Source organism: Larimichthys crocea, unplaced genomic scaffold, assembly GCF_000972845.2.
Source record: "Larimichthys crocea isolate SSNF unplaced genomic scaffold, L_crocea_2.0 scaffold82727, whole genome shotgun sequence".
Classification (NCBI taxonomy): Eukaryota; Metazoa; Chordata; class Actinopteri; family Sciaenidae; genus Larimichthys; species Larimichthys crocea.
In genome coordinates, this window is record NW_020860889.1 from 305 (window position 1) to 2,149 (window position 1,845).

General features: G+C 40.5%; 1 protein-coding gene across 1 annotated transcript; it reads left to right on the forward strand.

Annotated features, from left to right (window-relative positions):
• Window positions 1–386: 386 nt before the first annotated feature.
• LOC104937864 (protocadherin alpha-8-like) lies at window positions 387–1,841 on the forward strand (the record flags this gene model as incomplete). Its single annotated transcript, XM_027277050.1, has 1 exon — window positions 387–1,841. A coding segment is annotated over exon 1 (1,164 nt), but the record flags the coding sequence as incomplete, so codon positions are not given.
• Between the last annotated feature and the right edge of the window lie 4 nt (window positions 1,842–1,845).

Sequence of the window (1,845 nt, forward strand, 5' to 3'; positions counted from 1 at the left end):
AAGCGGACTGGATATTGTGTCCTGTGAAAGATCATTGTATTGTTAACAAATGGTGTGATAATACCGTGACGACATGTGGTTGGATAGAAGCAAAGTTACTGATGATCCCTCTCCATGGTGCTGAATGGGAGTGTTCTGTTCAGCATGTATTCATGAATTGTAAACAACATAGCAAACCACTGACATGATCAGTCTTTTAATTCCACTGAATCTCGTAACATTAATACAACTGGCCTGTTATGAAAAACCATCTCGATATTTTTGGATGCTCTATTTTACAGTGAGGTTTAGTGCGAGTGCCACCTTAACGTCTGTTTTTTTTTTCTTCTATGGCTGAGTATTTTGGCACTGTTCCGAGATAAAAACAAAATATCTATCATTCAGATAAAGTGTTTCCGTATTTGGATTGTCTGCAGTTAGAATTTGGATCGCACGGTGTCAGTGTAATAGAAAAACGAAGCATTTCACAATGTTGTCGTCAGAGCATTTTGGTCCCGCCTCTTTGTTGAGTCCTCAACTCGATATTATCGCAGTGATTTCGGATGTTACTGTTGCCTTTGGAAATACAAAACTATCCTCGTGTCTGTCGTTGTAAGGAGAGGATGGATATTTTGATGAATGGACGAATGGGATTTTAACATTATAACGCAGTTATTTGTTTGTGTGACGGATTACGGATGGCATCGGGTTTAAACATGGAACAAAGGGGATACGAGAGACGAAGGGCGAGAGGATATTTGGTTGGCTGCGTGCTTGCTGTGCTTTTGTGGAGAGTGGCCTCAGCACAAATAAGATATTCCGTCTCTGAAGAAGTAAACGAAGGAACTGTGGTAGGGAATGTCGCAAAGGATCTGGGATTAGATAAAAGCACGTTGAAAGACAGAAAGTATCGGATTGTTTCAAGCAATGCGGATCCCCTTTTCCATGTAAATCAGAATGACGGCATCCTGTATGTGAGCCGGAAAATTGACAGAGAAGAGGTGTGCGCACAGAGCAGTACATGTTTAATAAATCTGAAAACAGTGCTAGAAAACCCACTGGAGGTGCACTACGTAAGAGTGGAAGTGCTGGATATAAATGACCATTCTCCCACTTTCGCAGATGAAGAGCAAATATTGGAGATTTCCGAGTCTGTGTTACCTGGAGTACGTTTTCCGCTACAACACGCACGAGATCCAGACGGTGGTCCCTTTTCAGTTCAGCAGTATAAACTCAGCCCCAATGACTACTTTCGTTTGGAGGTCAAGGATAAAGGAGAAGACGGAAAAATACCTATATTAGTTGTTCAGAAATCTTTGGACAGGGAGGCAGCAGGAAGCCACTCATTAGTCCTTACCGCACTAGATGGAGGTAAACCTCCGAAATCTGGAGACATTAATATTATAGTAAATGTTTTAGATATTAATGATAACGCGCCTGTTTTTACTACAGACGTTTATTCTGTGATGCTCGATGAAAATGCTCCAGTTGGGACAACTGTCATACAAGTCAATGCAACAGATTCAGATGAAGGACCAAACGGAGAAGTAGTTTACTCATTTAGCAGTATTGTAAATCGTAGATTATTAAACCTTTTTGATATAGATCCATCGACAGGTAAAATGACTGTCAAAGGTTTAATAGATTATGAGGAGAAAGACAGATATGAAATTGAAATTCAAGCATCAGATAAAGGTCTGGCTCCTCTTACATCACAAAAAAGTGTTATTATCAAGATAGTTGACGTGAATGATAATCCACCTGAGATCGAAGTTACCTCATTTTCAAACTCCATCCCTGAAGATTCCAGACCTGGAACTACAGTTGCCCTCATCAGTGTGAATGACTTAGACTCTGGTCTCAATG